The 20,799-nt window shown below is 43.9% G+C and overlaps 1 protein-coding gene across 1 annotated transcript; it reads left to right on the forward strand.

Annotated features, from left to right (window-relative positions):
* The first annotated feature begins 734 nt into the window (after positions 1–734).
* LOC126527058 (lysosomal alpha-mannosidase-like) lies at positions 735–20,540 on the forward strand. Its single transcript, XM_072284353.1, has 9 exons — positions 735–926; positions 4,670–4,730; positions 5,252–5,291; positions 5,392–5,461; positions 11,014–11,145; positions 13,629–13,754; positions 17,900–18,091; positions 18,762–18,974; positions 20,418–20,540. Exons 1-9 carry the CDS (start codon positions 735–737, stop codon positions 20,538–20,540), a joined length of 1,149 nt encoding a protein of 382 aa, XP_072140454.1.
* The last annotated feature ends 259 nt before the right edge of the window (positions 20,541–20,799 follow it).

Here is a 20,799-nt window from a genome sequence, read left to right on the forward strand (position 1 = left end):
GGGTGTACAAACTCGGCTTCCCGTTTGTGATTGGTATCGTGCTCACACTTTTATTTTATTTTTCACACGCAGGAATCCATTCGGAATGAGCGTCTGACACCGTCTGTTCTCATCGAATATGCGAGATATCAGGTAGGCACACTGTAAATAATGAGGACAGCAAAAGACGTGAAATCAGTGTTAATACAGTGCTCCGTGTTTTTAAAATGTTTCACTTTGAGCCGGAACATACGTAATTAGAACCAGCAATCATTCGCATGGTGTAGGCAGAAACAAAATTTGTGCAACGTTAACTCGATGCATTTTAAGTGACACAACAAAGGCGCTGATTTATTTCGTATTTCCCCGTAACCCTTCGACATTTCAAATTTAGTTTCGGAGACTTCAGTGGCCTCTAAACGCTTCTTAAAAAAAAAAAAATACAGCACGTCAGTGTGCGAAGTCCTATTCGACAAGCCCGTTTGATTTTTCATCCCTATATTAACCACATTTGCTGTAATTTTAATATACCTTACGCATTCCCCCATCTCTACTTTTCTTCTTACCGGCTTAAATTCGAAAATTCTAAAATTCTAAAATTCAAAAAGAAAGAAAGAAAGAAAGAAAGAAAGAAGGAAGGAAAGAAAGAAAGAAAGAAAGAAAGAAAGAAAGAACCAAATTGCGAGTGACTTTTACTGTGTACAGAAATTGTGAATCGCTCTCTCCTGTTGTTCTGGGACATGCTTCGACTTGCAATGCCGCAGACCGAGGTCTACACCAACGACACGGTGGCCGTGATGTCCGGCTGTGACCTGTGCTTCACCGACGCCAACTACAGGTTCCTGAGGCAGGACGCCGTCCTGGCAATGGCCAACCGGATGTCGGCCGCCCAGAGGAAGCGGCCACGTGTGCACGTCGTGCACTCGACGCCCGCCTGCTACGTGGAGGTGCGAAAGGGGGGCCTCCGCGTTCCGAGGGATTTCATTTGCTTTTGTACACGCTTCTACGTTGTTCATTGCGCGAACAAAATGGTGCTTCTGCGCTGGCCTGAGAAGAATGGCCGACGACCAAACTCCGAGTCAGACGTCAGACCACACAGACAACTCTGCAGTAGCGCTTGTCGATGTAAGCAGATGTAGGTGCGTGTCCATAAGTATATAGGGACCCGAAGACTTTTTTTGTCCTCTGGGGATGCGCTACCGCATTTGTTGCAAGGGTATACGGACATTACGAACCCCAACATTATTTGAAATCAGAATATACTTGACAGAATTGATTTATTTTTTTGATAATATTGAAAATGCTGGCAACATTTATCACCGGTATTTCCACAGCATTTGCTTGTTTAGTGAATATGTAGAAGCAACACGGAGATGTGAGCAGATAGGAACATACGCAGATACATTGATACAATGGTGAGCACTTGGCGTCGGCGCTCTTGAATCGACGAGCGATGTAGTGGGCGCGGCGAGGCATTCGGTTCCATGTGCACACACGCATAAGTGTCCAGGCAAGGAAAACAAGAAATAAAAGAAAACACCGGACTATACGTAAGAATGAATCACACATGGGCGGACATTGGCAGAGCGAATAGAGAAATGGTGGTCATATACAAGGCATACGTACTAAAATAATGCATATATCTTTATAATTTCACTAGAATGTGAACACATTGTAAAACACAAATACCGAAAATAGAAAAAAGATGACTTGACAGAATAGATCTATGGTGGGTCATGCTGACAACATTTGAATTACAGGCGCCCTTGCGCATGCCGCGTGAGAGTACTGTTACTGTGTGCTTATCTAATGAGTACCGTCTTGTTTTTCTTTATCCTACGGCGAATCTCGGGATGAGAAGATGGCCTGATGACGACGACATGATAACTACGACGACTTGACGATGAACGACAACGGCAGTCGTAGCAGGTGCAAAGAGTAGGAAGGACACGCAGCAAAACCCAGTTTCGGATTCTTAGCTGCTGTGACTGTGAAAGGGGATGCTGATCCTTCTTCCTTTTTTTTTTTTTCGCGTGTCTGGAGCAGCAAAAAATAACGCGTGGTCTCATTGCGCGATGCGAATACCACAAAAGGCGCGCCCCCACCCCCGAAACTCGCTGTCCAAGCGTCTGTTTGCTTCTTCTAAATGCGGAGCTCCTACTTTCTGGCCTAGGGCAGCTTCATACTTGCCCAGTCTAACGTTGCCAATTGACGGTTTTTTAGAGACCGCATTTCTTAAGACCGCTGCGAGCCTGTCTTGTGTTTTCGACGATGGCTGTATACATATTAGTGCCAGTTTTCGGATCATATGGCCTGCATTTAGCGCTGCATAATGAACCCGGTTCTAAAGATTGCCCTTTGTCATCATTTTTTTCTCTTCCTCTTTTTCTTCCTCTGTATACGGTCGACTTGCATATGGCACAAAGGCCTTGCATTCCGCATCTCGAGAATGGCCTCGATTTGAAGGAGACTTGCTGCCTTACACAGACCGGCCTGGCCGCACCTGGACTGGCTTCTACACGACCAGGCCCAATTTGAAGATGATGGTGCGATACGCCAACGGGTTTCTACAGGCAAGAGAGCAGTCCGTGAATTTTCAGTGCTACCCTTTTCCCATCTTCTGCTTCACTGCGCAAAAATGGCCGTACATGGCCGAGGTCATGAGTTATGACAGTTATGCACAGCAAAAGAACTGGCTTCAGTTCAATCCAGGATTGACGCATTTACCGAAGGCAAAGAGGTCTTCATTGTTCGCTGTCACTTTTATTCATTAGTCCTCAAGGAGCTTTTGTTCCTATGTGCGTCTTGGCAATGCCGGAGCACCGCGCAGTGGAGATTTAGACAGCGGTGCTAGAGCTGCTGGTTTTTTTTAAAGACCAACTGCAACAAAATTTTGGAACACGTAAACTACCTAGCTTGATGTAGTGCAGCCTCCGTGCAAAATTGTATGCTTGAAATGCTAGTGGCCACAGAAATCACGCTAACATAAACGTTTTGAATGCCGAAACTGAAACGAAAGCGTTACCGCTACAGCTCGCGGGAAATGACGCGCGACCCAGAACGTTGAGAACCACCACGGCTCCTCGGCGTGACACCCAAGATTAGGTTGCGCCATCGGCGTGATACAAACCAGAGGGGCGATGCATTAGAATTTACGTCATATCCGATATCCACTAGGCACACACATTGTCTGCTTATGTGCTATACTTAAGGGTGTTGTAAGAAAATAAAGACAAAGTCTACAAGCCTTGCTGATTTGCCAAGATTGCCTGAATAGCATACCTGCACTTTTAACTTATAACCAATTTAGCCAGAACGAACACTGTCTTTTAAGGCCAGTAGTTGTGCAGCTCTGTTGTTCCACGTGCTGCCAGTTTTAGCGCTACAGCTTATCTTGTCGCTACCTGCTCCGGCCACTTGCGAGACGCCGCGCGTCCTATCTAATCATTGACGCGCTGCCAGGTGCATACAGGGCACGGTTTAGCTAGCACGTGCAAGGACTGGCAGTTTACCGAGGTGGCAGGGGTGACAGCAAGCGCTAACTGTTATATATGAGATCAAAACTGGGAGAATGCCCAGTTCTTTCTACTAGACAAAATACGTTTGGACACCGCCCCGTCGTCATCGCCACCACTATACATAACTTGCTCTGCAGCAGAAGTTCCATTAAGGGCAATTTAATTTCACAGCGGGAGGCGCAAACCGATACGGGTCAACAGACGAACAAGGAGTGTCGCTGGAACCAACGATTCGACAAGGAGACTTAACCACTGCAGTAGCGAAGTGGCTAAACCTTGCGCGGCTGAGAATGAAGTCGCGAGTTTGATATCGGCCGAATTCCGAGGGAGGCGGAATGCAAAAAGACTTTGTTTTAACGTTCATTAGATGCACGTTAAAGAAACCCGGGTGGTCAAAATTAATCCGGAGTACTACGGCGTGCCTATCAATCAGATCGTGGTTTTGGCACGAAAATCCCCAGAATATTATTTTTCAACAACGAAAACAACAATAGTTGCTGCCCTTAAGAAGATAAGTATTCTTGCCCAAGCACCGGCTCCGGCGATATTTCTTATTCGAACACTGCTGATCATTTCAAGCCTCCATCTTCCTGTGGATATCTGGCCTGTTTAGATATCAACTCAAAATGTGATAAGAGTACATAAGAAAAGCTCTTTCTGCCCTGAATAGTCACCAAATGGCGCGGTTTCCTACTTTGCTGAAATTTAAGCTCACTCCCTATGGCTAAGTGCTGGGATATCCAATGTTAAAGAGACTTAGTATCTCAGAGAAGCAAGACTTGGTTGTCAAATTGTGCTCTTAGAAAAGGAAAAGCGAAGAGTTACGGCGGTATAGCGCACCGAGCGTTGAAATCGCTATATGTTCGCCTTATAGCAAACGGGAAACCCTTCTTCGAACCGCTTGCAAAAAAAATCAAAGGACATTTTCCGACCTTCTTCCTCGTTGCATTGTCTTCTGTATAAGACTACCGCGACGACAGAACCCGCATACAACGCAACTGCGTCCGTCGTGTGCGCCGGAAGCTTCTCAGTGTATACGATAGAGATATGGGGAAATTATTGCATCACCAATGCAGTTTTCGAACGGCCACACCCTTGTTTTCGAACACCTACGCTACACCATAGAAATGGCGATTTCATCAATTTAGGCCCATGTCTTTTTCTCTGAACAGGCAAGCAAGCAGTTATCGCTTCATGGGGGAGAAGATGCTGTAGCTCGAGTCAATGAACTCGGTAAGCATCGCGCCATCATGGCAGTAGATCACAATGGTCTCGCAGAAAACAGGTGCAAAACTGTGCCGCTGTAACTGATCCTATCGATTTAACAGCCCCAACATGGATGGTTAAGATGTGCACTCGACAGGTTGACGTAAGAGCGCAGTGATGTCACCGGGTTCACAGAGAATAATAACAAGGTCGTGATAAAGTGCTTACTTTGACCTTACGATGAATTACTTTACTTCTTCGTTTGCTTGTTTTGTAGTTTGTCTATCTGTTTGGAATTGTGCACGAAGTGAAATTAGCTATTAGTAATACATGTGCTTGTTAAATGGGAATATAAGGTGGTTTTTTTCGGCGCACAGTTGTCTGTTTTGTTATTTGGAAAAGCGTTCTCATTATGGCAGCGCATACTGACAGGGGACGAAAAAAGAAAAGATGAGACAGTTTTCTCTCAAGTGCCATTTCGAGCTACGACTATAGCAGTATTGCCAACATCGAGCTTATAAAGACGTCCGCACCGCGCGTGTGTATAGGCGAGGCAGTGGCTACTGTGCAGCACCACGATGGCATCACGTGAGTCTCCAGCCGGCTGAGAACGCGCGCACTCAGCCGTTCTTCCCAGCTTACACCGGGCGTCTCCTTGACAACACTCAGTGGCATGCTCCATGTGCAGAGGCACCAGCACGGAAGATGTGGCCCACGACTACGCCAACATCCTCTACCAAGGCATCAAGAGATGCGAGGCAAGGCATTGTACTCTTGTACATCGAATACCCGCTTATGCGACGTTAGCCGGCTTTATTTTTGTTGGCCCTCTGTCTGCTTTTCATTTTTAACGCGGTGATGCGGCTACGCGCACAGTATCAGAAACATGTGGTCTATACATCGACCCGTATACAGTATACACTGTACACAGTGTAAATGTTTTACACCTTCACGTGTGAGGATGTTAGTCATGGGACAAATAAGGCACCTTTAAGGTGCTGTGATCACGCATTTTTGTATTCTCATCAGGCATGTACCCAGGGTGGGGCCCGGGGGGGAGGGGCCCGCCACCCACCCCCTCCCCGAAATTACGCGGCATAGCCCCCCCCCCCCCCCCCCCTGCCCGCCCATGCCACCCCTCCTCACACACATTCCTAAAGCGCTGACAAATCAATCTACTCGGCGGTCAACATTTTGCTGCCTTTTACAGCGAGAGCTGTATATGACTAACCTTACGTAGTTTTTTCGCCATCCATCAACAGAAAAAATCATCATGTGGGCGATCCTGGTGAGAGCTCAATGGCACATATCCGTGTGCGCTCGCGAACGTGTAACGCGCCCTTTGAAATCTTCGGGATGGGCTCACGTATGGGGAGTGCTTAACGCCTGCTTCACCGCAGCCGTGGGTCGGCCAGAAATTGCACTACCGTCGGGCCAACCCACGGCGGAGGTGAAGCACTTTGCTCTTCCTTGGAGAGCTTTGACTGTCGTCAGCTCTCGCTGCCATTCCATCTTCACAGAGTGGAATGGTTGTCAATTTTTTCACTTCTTTTGAATGGCGGTAGTTATCGGCATCTCCTGAGTGTGAAGGGCAGTTTTTTCCTCGATTCGGTGACCGCGCGATTAACTCGTGATGAATTCAGTTGTCACCATCTGTTCAACGATCACGCGCATCGCTGTTGCTTTGTTAGTTCAACCTTATTTGTTTAGACTGATCTAGGGACCAGAAAAAAGGTTCAGTTCGTAGTCAGCTGGTCTGTATGCTCGTGGGACGAGTTGCGGCAGTAGAAAAGGCCAGTTGCGTTAAACTTTTCCTTTTGCTTCATTATTTCCTCGAGTGACGGCTTGCCGCGACGCTGGCAGATCCTCGGAAGCATATAGTCGCGATATGCGTTAGATAAGGTCGAATATAAAATAATGCGAAACAGCGACCATCATCAGACCCTGCAATAACCGTTAAAACGAAAGGAAATATGATTGTCACCGTTACCTAGTCTGGCTTTTTCCTAATTGTACAGTACTTTTCGTGCTAAATTGGCAACTGGAAAGAAGAGTCGCAAGGAGTTGACAAATTAAGCCATCTACTAAGGGAGAGATCCAAGGCAACAGCCAAACAGAAAGGAAAAGCGAAAATTATCAAATTTAACCGTTGTTTGTGGAAATATTTATGGATCAAGATCTCTTTATTTAAAAAGGAAGTAGAGAAAACGCCGCGGGAAGTGGAGAATAATTTCGTGTGTTTTGAATGACGCTTCTACAGCTATCAGTCGAGCCGCCTGATGTAGCCACTTCTCTGCTGTGCTAATGTTTGTGTTTTTCTAACCTTCCGCGGTGGGCGCAGTATGTCTATAACCGCAGCGTCCTACGCTCTACGCGGTTGTATACGGGACTGGTGACCGCGCGGGGAGGTATTAGTAGAGTTTGCAGAACAGAATAATATGAGGATAATGAATACCTTCTTCCGCAAGCGGAATAACCGAAAGTGGACATGGAGGAGCCCGAACGGCGAGACTAGAAATGAAATAGATTTCATACTCTGCGCTAACCCTGGCATCATACAAGATGTGGACGTGCTCGGTAAGGTGCGCTGCAGTGACCACAGGATGGTAAGAACTCGAATTAGCCTAGACCTGAGGAGAGAACGGAGGAAACTGGTACATAAGAAGCCGATCAATGAGTTAGCGCTAAGAGGGAAAATAGAGGAATTCCAGATCAAGCTACAGAACAGGTATTCGGCTTTAAGTCACGAAGAGGATCTTAGTGTTGAAACAATGAACGACAATCTTGTGGGCATCATTAAGGAGTGTGCAATAGAAGTCGGTGGTAACTCCGTTAGACAGGATACCAGTAAGCTATCGCAGGAGACGAAAGATCTGATCAAGAAACGCCAATGTATGAAAGCCTCTAACCCTACAGCTAGAATAGAACTGGCAGAACTTTCGAAGTTAATCAACAAGCGTAAGACAGCTGACATAAGGAAGTATAACATGGATAGAATTGAACAAGCTCTCAGGAACGGAGGAAGCCTAAAAGCAGTGAAGAAGAAACTAGGAATTGGCAAGAATCAGATGTATGCGCTAAGAGACAAAGCCGGCAATATCATTACTAATATGGATGAGATAGTTCAAGTGGCTGAGGAGTTCTATAGAGATTTATACAGTACGAGTGGCACCCACGATGATAATGGAAGAGAGAATAATGTAGAGGAATTCGATATCCCAGAAGTAACGCCGGAAGAAGTAAAGAAAGCCTTGGGAGCTATACAAAGGGGGAAGGCAGCTGGGGAGGATCAGGTAACAGCAGATTTGCTGAAGGATGGTGGGCAGATTGTTCTAGAAAAACTGGCCAGCCTCTATACGCAATGCCTCAAGACCTCGAGCGTACCGGAATCTTGGAAGAACGCTAACATAATCCTAATCCATAAGAAAGGCGACGCCAAAGACTTGAAAAATTATAGACCGATCAGCTTACTGTCCGTTGCCTACAAAGTATTTACTAAGGTAATTGCAAATAGAATCCGGAACACCTTAGACTTCCGTCAACCAAAGGACCAGGCAGGATTCCGTAAAGGCTACTCAACAATAGATCATATTCACACTATCAATCAGGTGATAGAGAAATGTGCGGAATATAACCAACCATTATATATAGCTTTCATTGATTACGAGAAAGCGTTTGATTCAGTCGAAACCTCAGCAGTCATGGAGGCATTGCGGAATCAGGGTGTAGACGAGCCGTATGTAAAAATACTGAAAGATATCTATAGCGGCTCCACAGCCACTGTACTCCTCCATAAAGAAAGCAACAAAATCCCAATAAAGAAAGGCGTCAGGCAGGGAGATACGATCTCTCCAATGCTATTCACAGCGTGTTTACAGGAGGTATTCAGAGACCTGGATTGGGAAGAATTGGGGATAAGAGTAAATGGAGAATACCTTAGTAACTTGCGCTTCGCTGATGATATTGCCTTGCTTAGTAACTCAGGGGACCAACTGCAATGCATGCTCACTGATCTGGAGAGGCAGAGCAGAAGGGTGGGACTAAAAATGAATCTGCAGAAAAGTAAAGTAATGTTTAACAGTCTCGGAAGGGAACAGCAGTTTACGATAGGTAGCGAGGCACTGGAAGTGGTAAGAGAATACATCTACTTAGGACAGGTAGTGACTGCTGATCCAGATCATGAGAGTGAAATAATCAGAAGAATAAGAATGGGCTGGGGTGCGTTTGGCAGGCATTCGCAGATCATGAACAGCAGGTTGCCATTATCCCTCAAGAGAAAAGTGTATAACAGCTGTGTCTTACCAGTGCTCACGTACGGGGCAGAAACCTGGAGGCTTACGAAAAGGGTTCTACTTAAATTGAGGACGACGCAACGAGCTATGGAAAGAAAAATGATAGGTGTAACGTTAAGGGATAAGAAAAGAGCAGATTGGGTGAGGGAACAAACGCGCGTTAATGACATCTTAGTTGAAATCAAGAAAAAGAAATGGGCATGGGCAGGACATGTAATGAGGAGGGAAGATAACCGATGGTCATTAAGGGTTACGGACTGGATTCCGAGGGAAGGGAAGCGTAGCAGGGGACGACAGAAAGTTAGGTGGGCAGATGAGATTAGGAAGTTCGGAGGGTCAACATGGCCACAATTAGTACATGACCGGGGTAGTTGGAGAAGTATGGGAGAGGCCTTTGCCCTGCAGTGGGCGTAATCAGGCTGATGATGATGATGATGATGATGATGATGATGATGACCGCGCATCGTTACACAACTTCCCAAATAACAACACGAGTCGGTTTTGGCACTTAAATTGGTAGCGCAGTAAACGAGGGATCCAAAACAACTGTGGTTGTTCCGCAAACATCTATATTTCTGTATAATTGTTCCAGGGCTAATTCAAAAACGCTACTATACATGTTTATTTTAAACTTTCGCTTGTTTGCTTGTTCTTGGCAGCGTTCTTCCTGCGCTTCTGTCATGCGCTAGTCCATTTGATGCGGTTCCTTGTTTGCCAAGTAAAGTTAATGTGCACATGTGTCTCGCAGGCATACCTGTGAGGTACACCTTATTTCAATTCTATTTTGCGGGTTTACGCGTCTTTATGGCGAATGGTGGGAATTATTCACATTTAACCCCCCCCTCCTCATTTGCATAGAAAGAGTTACATTGGGTGCCCCCCCCCCCCCCCCTCCCCGGAAAAAAATCCTGGGTACGTGCCTGCTTCTCATGCGACAGAGCCAATAACTCCACAGTCATTACAGTTTATGACAAGGAGTTGCACGCTATATGCGCATTTAGTCAACACGTGTGATTTACGATTGGTAAATAGAGATAAAAGCCGACAAAAGCCGGAGGCATGCGCCCTTGGACAAATATTCAGTACGCATCGCTTTTGTTCCCCGAGAGCGACTATAATGTATGCTTACAACTATAATGTGCTACAGTGTTTACAAACCTTCTATTTTAAGCACTCTTTGTGAGGAAATAAAGAAGTAAAATAAATAATATTCAGAACGACTCTGTCTTCTGCCGCTAGCACTGTTTATTCTCGTTTACATAGCAGGGCCGGGCTGCTAAATTTTTATTAGTTGTAGCCTAATATATTTATTTACTTTATTTACTTTATGTTTAGTTAATTCATTATGATTTTGTTATTGGTTACTTCATCTAATTCAGCTTGGCAGCTTACGCTGGTATCAGCATAGGCCACACCACCGTAGACTAAAGCAAATACAACCTGCCCCGACTAGACGCATAGTCAATATGTTTAAAGACGTCGCAGTGGAGATAACGTCTTCTTTTCGGCAACGCATTACTAGTGGTAGTGGGCGTCAATAATTCTATGGGAACCTTACTTATAGCTTATGAATTACCTGCATTTGTACATTACATTCCTTGATAATTACTTGATAGCAAACATTTTGCAGTTATTGAATTAACACCAGCTCTGTTTTCTCTCCGTCATAAGTCTTTTTCTTGGAGCCCCTAACATGCATTTCTTGCTGAATTGACGCCGGTCAGTATTTAAGAAATGTGCACTTAGTAAAAATCCTCGAGTATAATATCACTTCCTAGATACGCTCCACCAAACTTGCGAAGAGATGCATTTCCGTTCCAGATAGCATTATATATATATATATATATATATATATATATATATATATATATATATATATATATATATATATATATATATATATATATATATATATATATATATATATATAAGTAGTCTGCTTCGCATTATGTGGGACAAAGCTACAGTTACATGCATTTATCCCATGCTTTCGTCGGCATCTGTTCGTACCGGTCCAGTTGGTGATTGCCAGTGGCCTGGTCTCCATGATGAACCCTGGCGCCACACCGTCGATAGAAGTGGCCCACCAGCTGGGCTTCTGTCACCTCCTCAACCAGAGCGACTGCCCCCTCACTGAAAGAGAACACGAGGTATTTACACAATAACGCTTCAAAGCAGCGTTGCCATCTGGTGAAATTGGCCACCAGATTTCGGAAATCTGGTGAAAATGTAGAGCTCCTGGTGGCCAGGCCAACAGTCTACTACACCAGACAAAATCTGGGGATATCTGGGGAAAACCACTCTACCGAAATTACCATCCACCCGCGCTGCTCATCCAAACATTTAACACTAGGTAGCGCCTGCGGCCGCCACAATTCTAAGGCCTATATTTGTATTTGTTTATTCCTCATGAAATCCCTGTGTTGTTGTGCTACTGCTAGGGTACAGTCAACTATATTAAGCTTACTGTAGCTAAAGTTTGTGCTAGCGTGTGATGCTAGCTCTAGGTTTCAACGCACGTATAGTTATAAGTCGTTTCAATAGACGGCACCGGCTGTTCTAGTGGAGGTACAAATTTACCGTGGGAAGCACGGGAAGAGCAACACCGGGCCACCGGCAATGTGTCAAGTGGCCAGCCAACACACGTGCTGATGCTCCGCTCGTTTCGCTGTCACAAAAACCTGTTGCGCAGGCCGTCTTCGACGGGAAACTTCCTGAGGATTCTGCAACATTCTGGGCTAGAATTTTCAAGTTTAAAAATGCCATGGGGGAAAAGCCCTACCAGGAACTTGCATTGTATGCACTGGCATGTCTTTCTTGCCCGGTGTCGAATGCAGTGGTGGAGCGTGTCTTCAGTCAGGTCACGTGTGTTAAGACGAAGTACAGGAACAAAATGTCGCTGAAAACTTTGGATTCCATTGTACGAATTCGCACAACGTTGACCTCCAGAGAGGGGTGTTGCGTGAAGTTCACTATCACAGACGATATGCCACGCAGGTTTCGTTCAGGCATCTACGATGCTCCAAGGGATGATTAAAGGCTTCTCATCGTGATCTTATATAAATAATAAGATGAGTGCTTGACGAATGTTAATTCTTGGTCATTTTTGTGCATTTTAAGGCAATTTTATTTTCTGGTGAAATCTGGGGAAATTTTAGCGAGTTTCTGGTGTCGTGCCGACTTTCCAATCTGGCAACGCTGCTTCAAAGCTTCTTTCGGGAAATTTTCTTGCGTAGTTAAAAGGAACACAAAAGAATAATGTCGAACAGTACTAAGAAATTACGCATCTGCGGTGTAAAGTGTCTCTAGCTCTTACCGTGAGCCGCTCTTACCGTGAGAGAAGATAATAGCGACCTCCGTCTTGGTTAGCCAGAAAAAAAAATGCAAATACCAAATACACCGCGCTCACTTTGTTCCCGAATCAGCTCGCCGTGACGCCAAAGATTTCGGCAACTCATGTTCGCTGCTTACGGGTAAAGAATAACCGCACTGCACTACTCGAAACGATCGAAATACCCCAATCTAGCAAGTTCACACAACATTTCTGCGACAAAGCGCACCAGACATTGACGTCACAATGACGTGCCGGCGCAGAGAATTCGGCACGAAAGTCAAAAACAGGAAATTTTACTTTCATCTTCTGAACTGGTGATCTCAGAATCGATGTATCGCATTTCTTAAATGAACGCTCAGGCCAAGCTATAGTGACAGAGTATAGACGGTACAGTGTTTTACGGTTTTCAAGGTGCCACATTTGTCAGGAGCGCCACCTAGAGCAGAGCACTCGTAAGCGAGAGGATTGAGTATATTTTAGCAAAGCGTTACGGTTCTGCAGTTAAATACCGCCTGCCACTGACTAGGTAAGCGCAGGGTTTACCGCGCATGCGCAGTCGGTTGCAATATGTATGTATCTAAAACTAGAGCCGCTCGGTAAGACCGGATTTGCGCAGTAACTGCGAAAATACGGCATCAGCTGCCATGAAGTATGCGCACTTACTAATTATTAAAATGCAGCAACACACAGGGAACAAATAGCTTCATTGCGCTGCACGCGACATCAAAACGCAGTCAAGAAGACTCGTTTTACCTCTTCGCATTGTTTCGCCGCTGGTTTTTCTATGGAAATGTGGCGCCCTCCAAGTGCCGGACTCCGACTCAAAGCAGGGCGCGGCACCCGGGAGAGCATGACTTCCGAAATCGCCGGCGCCTGCTACGTAACATTTCATCGGAGGCGATCTGAATGATTTTACCTAAAGCTAAGTTATTTTTTTATGCATAGCATTAGTATACCGCACCTTTCAAGATTTGTGGAAGTGTCATCAGACAATTTACGGGGTGCTACATTATTTGCTTTTAGTCTTCATTTCAGTTGAACAGATGACTTCTTTAGTAATAAGCATTCTTTTCACTTGATAATATTACTGTGTTATCGTCTGCCCCTCAGGAACGGCCGTTCTAGGTGATATCGTTGGGCGGATTGTCACTTTGATCGCTGACGAAGAGCGAAAAACAACAGCACTGGAATAAAGTCGTTACGTTATCACCCCGATCGTGGTTGATTTCCGCTACATTCTTACACCCGCGTAAGTGTGAGTTGAAATTATTGGTGAAACGTTTCTTTGGGTGCCAACAGTTTACCGTGTTGGTGTACAACCCAGCAAGCGTTCCACTCTCGTCGCACGTGCGGCTTCCCATTGGTGGCACCGATGAGCCGATTATAAGCGTCGTGGGACCTGATGGAGAGAAGACCGAGTCGCAGGTACGTTAATCACGACTTAATCGGATGAAACTTCAGCATTATTTTGTTATAGGTGGTGCACGCACGTGTGCGTTGCAAGGCAATGACATAGCCAGGTGGATGCATACCGAGCACACCCTCAACCCCCCAAACCCCTCCCCGCTTCATGTCCCTCCTCGTCCCCGTTCAAGCGGGCGCCCCACTCGAAAAAAATTTCTGGCCACGCCATTGATTCATTGTGCCGAGAACGTGCATGATATTGCGTGCAGTTTAAAAAGGTAGATGTCACTGGCTCTTGCAAAGTAGCTCCAGTGTAAGTAGTACATTTTAGGAACTGAACTGAGTTCGGCGGAGTTTGCCGCATTTAAACGAATTAAACTCTATCATCTATTGGAGCCGATTCCTCAGTTAAGCCCTAATTATTTTGCAACAATTGCTAAACATATTAAAATAAATAATAAAACATCAAGATGCTGCTTAATCATCATCGTCGTCATGTTCGTCATGATAATCTTCTTCCTCTTCATGTCTACTGTAAAGGGCGTCTTTTTTGGCCGCACCAAAATTTTAAAGGTCACCTATGGCCGGTAGCATAAATGTAACCCTTGAACTAAATTACCCGATGAGGCAGGCATTCTTCCCCGCGCCATCAAGTGCGTATTCACTAATTAATGAAATTGCACTAGTTAAGTTTTTTACTAACTATTTACTGCACGTATATTGCAATTTACAAATTGTAGGTAGCGAATTCGCAGATCATAAAAAACTTGTAACGAATTCTGAGGATCAGAATTCGTTACAGTTTCGAGGCACGCGCCGTCAAACTTGTAGAAAAATTCACTGTTGTTCCACTTACCTGTTTTTGAGAAAACGCTGTTTTATGCATTGAAGCATCGAAGTAACTGAAACGCCAATGCCAAGTCACACACATTGAAAATTATTATCTAGAAACTGGTGTCAACCTGGGAATTCGTTCCAAGTGGATACGCCTTGCGAACTCACCGGCTACAATCAGTAATTTACAATGTACCGTAAAGTGGTTAATTAAAAAGATAAATAATGTGATTATGATAATTATTCGAGTAATCATTTCTATTTCTCATAGAATTAATGCCCACCTCATTGAGTAATGTAGTTGGAGGATTAGACTTGTGCTTCCTGCCACAGCCGATCTTTAAAAATCTGGTGCAGCTATAAAAAGCCCCTGATAGAATGATTTAATGTATTTCTTATAGCTCACAACCGGGTTAAGAAATTAAGATTCTTTGTTATTGTTATTCATTGATTTACTATTAATATCCCTTTGTTATCTTCTCTTGATTTTATAAAATTCCGCTTAGTTCTTTCCATCACCGCAAGATTCATGGTCTATCACCCCGATTAATTACCATTTACACTCGCTGTCAGCCAAATCCATCATTAATTCGGTTTACTGCTCTTGTATTTCACACAAAAGACTATGAAAAGGACACGGATGGGTACAGCGCAGCAGGCTGAATTATGTCGTACCAAATAGCCCCACTGGAAGCCTTATTAGAAGCCAATTCCATGATACGCTTAGCTGCGAAATTCTTCACGTCGCACCCATCCCATCCTGTGGCGCTCTCGACTGTATCTCTCTTCCTGCAGCCAAGCTTTAATAGACACCGTAATCTTGTAATCTGTAGTCAGATGAAAATACCAACAAAACCGGTAGTTGTAATAGACCACCGGTTGCCAGCTTTATGCGCTGCATGACCTACCATAATACACTTTCTATTCTTAGTCTCAACAAGAATAACAGCTAACTGGTCTTACATTTATCTAAGTCATGTATACTAACAGGGGAGTCGGCATGAGAACTAAATCTTAGGGATAAAAAGATGTTGGCGCACTTACCAGATGGTGTCAAGCCATGTACGGCAGCTTACCGATGTCCTTCAATTTTTGTATTATCAGTGCATCAGTGAGTCAGTAACATATCGCGCTAAAACTTGAAGGACAACAAAAGAAATAGAGACGAAGCTATGTACCAACGCAACGAACGATCAGAATGAGAATAAATGTTTATTGCATATAATTGCATTCAGGTATGGAATATATGCAGGAGGAGGCCTCGCAGTAAATTACTGTAAGGGCGAGACCTCCTTTTAATACTTACAAACAAAAAATAAGAATTGGTATTACAGCAGACAACAAATCGATGTATACTTGACTGAAACATGAGCGCAAATACATAACGAAAATGAAGCATAGCAATGAAAGAACATGGTGATACGTGTGATAATAATGACAAATGAATATTATAGACTAGCAAAGCACCAAGTTTACAACCGTAAATCTTAATAGAAAAACGATATCACAATTTATGAGCATCGCAAATTAGGTCATCAAACGAGAGTGGCAATATAGACTTGTTGGCTGGTCATCATGGAATGGTATCTGGCATATCGCAGCAAAACACGGACCCCTTCAGGGATTTGATATCGCTGTGCACGTGGCTTTGTGTGGGATGCATAAGTATGACCAATCACGGAATTAAAATTTCGTTGTTGATAGTTAGCGCTTGTGTCTGTCTGTCGATCCTTCTGCCCGTGTTTTGACGCGCTATTCCAGATACCATTCCAGAATAGGTCACCAAAAGCGTACGAAACTGGCATGTTAACACAGCTCTGATGTATGGAAGTACATTGTGAGTAACACTTTCGGAAGGCTCATTACACAATGTAAGAATTACACCCAATCAAACGTGGTTTCTCCTTACGTTGCAAGGACAGACCACTTTAATTTTTTTCTTCCCGGAACTGTAAAAGAATGGAACGCCGCACATTTTCATCATCTGAACTCTGCAGAATTAGTTGATACTCACGTTCTCGACAGTTGCTTATAGATAAAATTGCTGTTTTGCGCTGTTTTATTTGTTTTATTTGTTTTCTTAAGATATCATTTTTTTCTTGTAATGTTTCATTAGCTTTCTAGCCTTTCGTATTGTATATTCATCAGCGTACCTTGCGCATTCTGCTTGGGTCACAATACCTACAGCATGAAAACAGAAAAAAAAAGAAAACTAGACAGAGCGCCATAGACTTCAACATTAAAGATTTGCGCATCATAATTGTTTTTGCTCCAAGAGAAAATTGCGCAGCAAGAGCAACAGCGCTAATTAGCCTAACTCTATTCTTTTGTCATAAATGTTTACTTTAGGCACTTCTATAGATAAAGGTTAGGAAAGAGATATTTGCGGACTTGCATGTTTGTAAACTTTGTATGGAGTTATTTTTTATAAACCAACTTGTGCAAATTTTTTTATAATAAATATTGAGGCCCTAAATAAAATTTGTGTTTTTCTATCGTCGATGTAACTTTCCCTCTCAAATAGAACAAATTTTATTCACAACACTTCATCGGTTGGATAGTTACAGCACTTCCGCGTTTTGCATATATCCGAACAGAAAAATTAAAGCCTCAAGCTGAAGTTTGATTTTGAAAGTAGCATAAGATGTAAGTGTACTGCAGAAAATAAGGTGGAACAGGAGTGAGAAGGGGACTTCTGTCATATGCCAACCTCCCGACATGGAGGCATACCTTCAAGGCGTTGATTTTGCGAGCGTCACATTAGGTGCCCTCTTCCAAACCCTGGCACGAAACTGAGACTCTCCCACTGTCATAGTTTTTTCGACACAGCACTCTTATTTCTTTTTCTTTAATAGCAGTGCAAGATGGAGAGGTCGGCTGCTTATATGGTCGGTTTATCCCAAAACGTTAGCAAGAAGAAATAACAAAACGAAAGAAGGACAAAATAACAAAAGTACATCAAAACAACTCCATGAATGTAGAAAAACAACGAGAGAAAAATGTTATAAAAGTACAAAAACAACACCTTAAACAACATTTACAAACACGAGAAAAGCATTAAAACATATAGGAACATAGAGAAAAGTACAAAAAAGGACAAATTGATGTTCATGATGAATTGGTCAGTGAACTCTCTCTGCCCAGGCCCGGAAACACAGAAAAAAAAAATAATCAATCGATCAATCTGGGTTTAACATCCAAAGTAGGATCGAGGTAATGATGTTTGCAAATATAATTTAAGTATATCACGATGATAGCGCGTTTTCCATACCCACCACTACGTGTTTTGCTCAATCGCGCAGCGTAGTTACGTTTCCCTTTTTGATCTACAGGTGGTTCAATTAGTTCCTCACCGTCATGCCATACCGGAAGTCCTGGGCAATGCCACGTCATCACTGGTGTTTCAAGTAACGGTGGAGCCATTGGGCGCCAGCCTGTACCATGTTAAACGCGAACCATCTGCTGCCCAAGTGCCCAAGGACTTTCTAGAAGTCGACGAACCGGCCAACTTCATAGAGAATGAGGTACACCAAGCAAACATAAATAGACGACTGTAAGTTCATAATGCGATAGCTTCTTTAACTATCACCCTGAATTCTCTTGCGTCGTCGTTTGTTGTGTTTTGAGCAGATGTTCCTTCGTGACGTCATACGTTCTTCCTTCTCGAATGCACCAGGCGGCGCGCATGTAGCTTAGAGTTGTTCGGCCTACTTCAGATAGCATTTAGCTTGTTTGTTTGAGCAATAATTAGAGAAATGATACCTCCAAACATTTTCGAGTTGGACGTAGAAGAATGACAAGGAAACCCGTCGCGCACTTGAATGACGAATAATGCTACGACCCGTCCCTTACGTTTTTTTTTTTTTTTTTCGGAAAAGAGGTTTCGTATTCGGAAAAAACAAATATAGTTCTTCATTGACAGGGGGTTAAACTCGAAACCACCGCTCGTTTGAGGCCATCGCTCGGCCAGCTGAGCTGACCAGGAGGCCATCTGTTCGTTGCTGGTGTTCACTCTTGGTCACTTCCTTGTCTTGTTCTCCGCACGTTTCCCATGTAACGTTAACATGTACAATAATATCGTACTTCAGCACTTTGCGACGGAAAAGAGCAATGCACGTTCATTTCAAATACTATACAGCAGTTCAAAGATCTGCCGAGGTCTAAAGGCTTTCCTCGTGTGAATACATGGCTCAGCGATTCCGCATCGTTGTGAACCCGGAGACTGGCCTGGTGTCGAGCGTCGTGCTGCTGCGGCGCGGGCTGAACGTCCAGCTTCGGCAGACGTTCGGCGCCTACTTGTTCGCGGCCAAGGCGCCGGGAAACATGAGCCCGCCGGGTCACTACGTGTTCAGCGCCTACCGCGAAGCGGAGGACATGGGAGACCAGGTCACCTACCGCATCGTCAAGGTCAGCCCGACAGCGGAAACTACCATCATTTAGAGCATTATTCAAGTTTATTTATTTATTTATTTATTTATTTATTTATTTATTTATTTGAGATCGATACAGCCCATATTTGGTGGCTTCTTGACTAAAGCTGACACGAGCGATCACGTGATTAAGAGGGAGCTTTAGCTCGGGCCCAACTCACACGCGGCCTATTCAAATACATGTAAAACGCAAAAACGTTTTTCTGAGATAGCCCCTAGACCGATTTTAATGAAATGTGTTGCATTTGAAAGAGAAAGTTAGATTCTAGTGACTGTTGGAAGCGGAATATCGATTTAGGGCCTGAGTTATGTTAAACGAATTTTCAAAAATTCGGAAGTTTGAAAGAAATAGAAGCACGAAGTCTAAAAATTCACAGCTCTGCATCAAGAACAGATATCGCGGTTCTGTGAACGGCATCCATTAGATCATGTCACTTTACATCTTACGTGAATTTGTTACGTTGTTTACAAAAGCTGTATTTCCATGTCATTAAATTCTTGAGATTCATGTGTAACATCAATTTTTTCCGCTTTGGATATACTATTAGGTGCATTTCACAGAATTGTATTATCATTTTCGTTGATGAGCTACAGAGTTGTAAACTTGATAGTTTCGTTTTATGAAAATTTTAGATTTTCGCCAATTTTTAATAAAAAATTCACAAACTAAATCAAAAATTGAAAACCAACAGTCACTAGATTTCAAGTTTTTCTTTTAAACGCAACAAACCTAGTAAAATTTGGTGCTGTGGTTGCCGAGAAAAACGAATTTTCCTCTTACATTTATTTAGATAGGAACACCCCAGCTAAAGCTTCCTCTTGAGGCCGTTAGAGCCGCCACACACTCTACATCACCAGCCGTACAGACCGCGCTTTTCGGGGCTTTAAGTGGTAGGAACTGCAAAGCAAAGTTGAAGCGCGGCTCGATATGAGTACGTTTGCTGTTCGACAAAAAATATAACGCTGCGAAGAGCACTCATATATTATTGACTCAAGTGTTGAAGAATACGTTTCTATGATAACACACAAGTAACCCTAAACTACTGATCTCGAAGAAGCACAGTACACGTACGCCATCGTCGAGTACAACACTTGATAAATTAGTCAGATATGAAACAGGCGGTCACTTTCGCGCAAAGAAATTGTCAGGTGTGCTCAAAATACGCGCACAGTTACAGGCCATGGACAGGTACAGATTCTTCATCCGTTGCAGCATGTCTCAACACATCATAAAATCAGTTTAGCGTGAACATATGCATACATAAATGCGAACGGCTCGAAAACGTGTGACCAGTGTTGTTTAAAAACGGTTAAAAAGAAACAGATTACAAACCTTACTAACGCGCGAATACGTTATCATCTTGGCAAAACTTTTAAATAAGATGAAAAAGATCGATGCAGTTGTTTATTGTTACTGCAGGGTCCTGTGGTGCAAGAGATCCACCAAATCTTCAACGGCTTTGTCTCGCAAGTCATAGCCGTTCACAAGGACAGTCCCCATATCGAGTTCACCTGGACTGTGGGTCCGCTTACTAAACTGTAAGACTCAAAATACGCGCATAGTTGCACGCCGCGAACTGTTACAGATGTAAAGCAGCGTTGGCAGAGGCGCCTAACTGTGTATACTGGGAGAGGGCCACCACTCCACCCACCATTCGAAGACATTCACAACGCTGTTTGCCTTATTTGTGCAGCGTTCTTGCCTACACATGTAAAGATGGGAAGTTCATTTACGGTACCACGACTTCTCACGGCCTGCGTTTCGTGCCTGACAGCACAAGATTACATGAAAGGCGAGCTGC

Source organism: Dermacentor andersoni, chromosome 9 (assembly GCF_023375885.2).
Source record: "Dermacentor andersoni chromosome 9, qqDerAnde1_hic_scaffold, whole genome shotgun sequence".
NCBI classification, from domain to species: Eukaryota; Metazoa; Arthropoda; class Arachnida; order Ixodida; family Ixodidae; genus Dermacentor; species Dermacentor andersoni.